Source organism: Acyrthosiphon pisum, unplaced genomic scaffold (genome assembly GCF_005508785.2).
Source record: "Acyrthosiphon pisum isolate AL4f unplaced genomic scaffold, pea_aphid_22Mar2018_4r6ur Scaffold_17424;HRSCAF=18093, whole genome shotgun sequence".
NCBI lineage: Eukaryota > Metazoa > Arthropoda > Insecta > Hemiptera > Aphididae > Acyrthosiphon > Acyrthosiphon pisum.
The window spans coordinates 1-1,000 of record NW_021766456.1 but is presented as its reverse complement, the minus strand read 5'-3'; the positions used below and the strand labels follow the sequence as shown (position 1 = coordinate 1,000).

The following is a 1,000-nucleotide window of genomic DNA, read 5'->3' as shown; positions in this document are numbered from 1 at the left end:
TAAATTTAAAGCATAGTCATATAGAATATTCCCAATTTTATAATGCTAAATGTGTTTATTGCTTATTCATTATATGTATTATTATATATATATTTTTATAAAATAATAATACCAGTACTGGTCTAAGTAATTGAGTATACCACTGCTGATATTGGGCTGAATACTTTGAATAATATAAAAGACAGATTTTCCTACTTGAATCAATTTTCTCCCAGCATTGAACTTCTAAATATATTGAATAACATTTTTTAAGTTGATAATTACTTCTAAAATCAACAAATATATTGTACTGATTTTTTTCAGAACAAATGTATGTATTTAATGGATGACATTTTTGCTTCAGTAGATATTAATGTTTCTCAACATCTATATACCCATTGTATTAATGGGTTACTTAAAGATAAAACACGTATTATTTGTACCCATAATAGTCAATTTTTACTCTCAGCTGATTGGGTATTAATAATGAATAATGGTACTATTGTAAATCAAGGTCGGCCTTTCGAAGTACTTAATGATTATGATGTAAAAGCTGTGGATGTCAAGTTTGAGGAAGCAAATAGTAACTCATACTTATCTATGGATGATTGGACACCAGTTAAAGAATCAGAAATTAAAAATGATTTGAATGACATAGAAACCCAAGAAGAAGGAGTGGTTGATTCATCTGTTTATAAACAATATTGGAAATCTGTTGGAAATTTAATTGTAATACTGCTATTTTTTGCCATGATTATTATGCAGGTACACACAAATTTAATTTTTATCATATTTTAAATAATACATCATTGAATATACTATGTACAGCAGAGAGCACATGGCTACAACTACGCTCACACCACTACCATAATATCCTCTCCCGGGACCCACTATGTTGGCCAACCCGGTAATGTTATATCCCCTTCGCTGTATACTCACATGGTACAGATGGGATCTGAGAGGAGGAATACGCAACTATAACCAGTGCTGATCAGTTTTGGTCAATGTGCCATGTGCTGTC

At 30.6% G+C, this 1,000-nt stretch overlaps 1 protein-coding gene across 2 annotated transcripts; it reads left to right on the top strand.

Annotated features, from left to right (window-relative positions):
- The first annotated feature begins 96 nt into the window (after nt 1–96).
- On the top strand, nt 97–994 carry LOC103311746 (multidrug resistance-associated protein 7-like). Of its 2 annotated transcripts, none has more exons than XM_016809515.2 (2): nt 97–744; nt 811–994. In XM_016809515.2, the coding sequence occupies exons 1-2, from the start codon at nt 313–315 to the stop codon at nt 958–960; spliced, it is 582 nt and encodes a 193-aa protein (XP_016665004.1). In that variant the 5' UTR covers nt 97–312; the 3' UTR covers nt 961–994. The 2 variants fall into 2 exon arrangements, with proteins under 2 accessions (XP_016665004.1, XP_008189672.2); XM_008191450.3 differs by having other exon boundaries at nt 808–994.
- Nucleotides 995–1,000: the final 6 nt, after the last annotated feature.

Bases quoted from the DNA above. Each gene is read 5' to 3' on its own strand.
- LOC103311746 (XM_008191450.3), top strand. From the start codon at position 313: ATGTATTTAATGGATGACATTTTTGCTTCAGTAGATATTAATGTTTCT. The intron at 745-807 runs GTACACACAAAT...TACTATGTACAG, and splicing joins TTGCCATGATTATTATGCAG to CAGAGAGCACATGGCTACAA.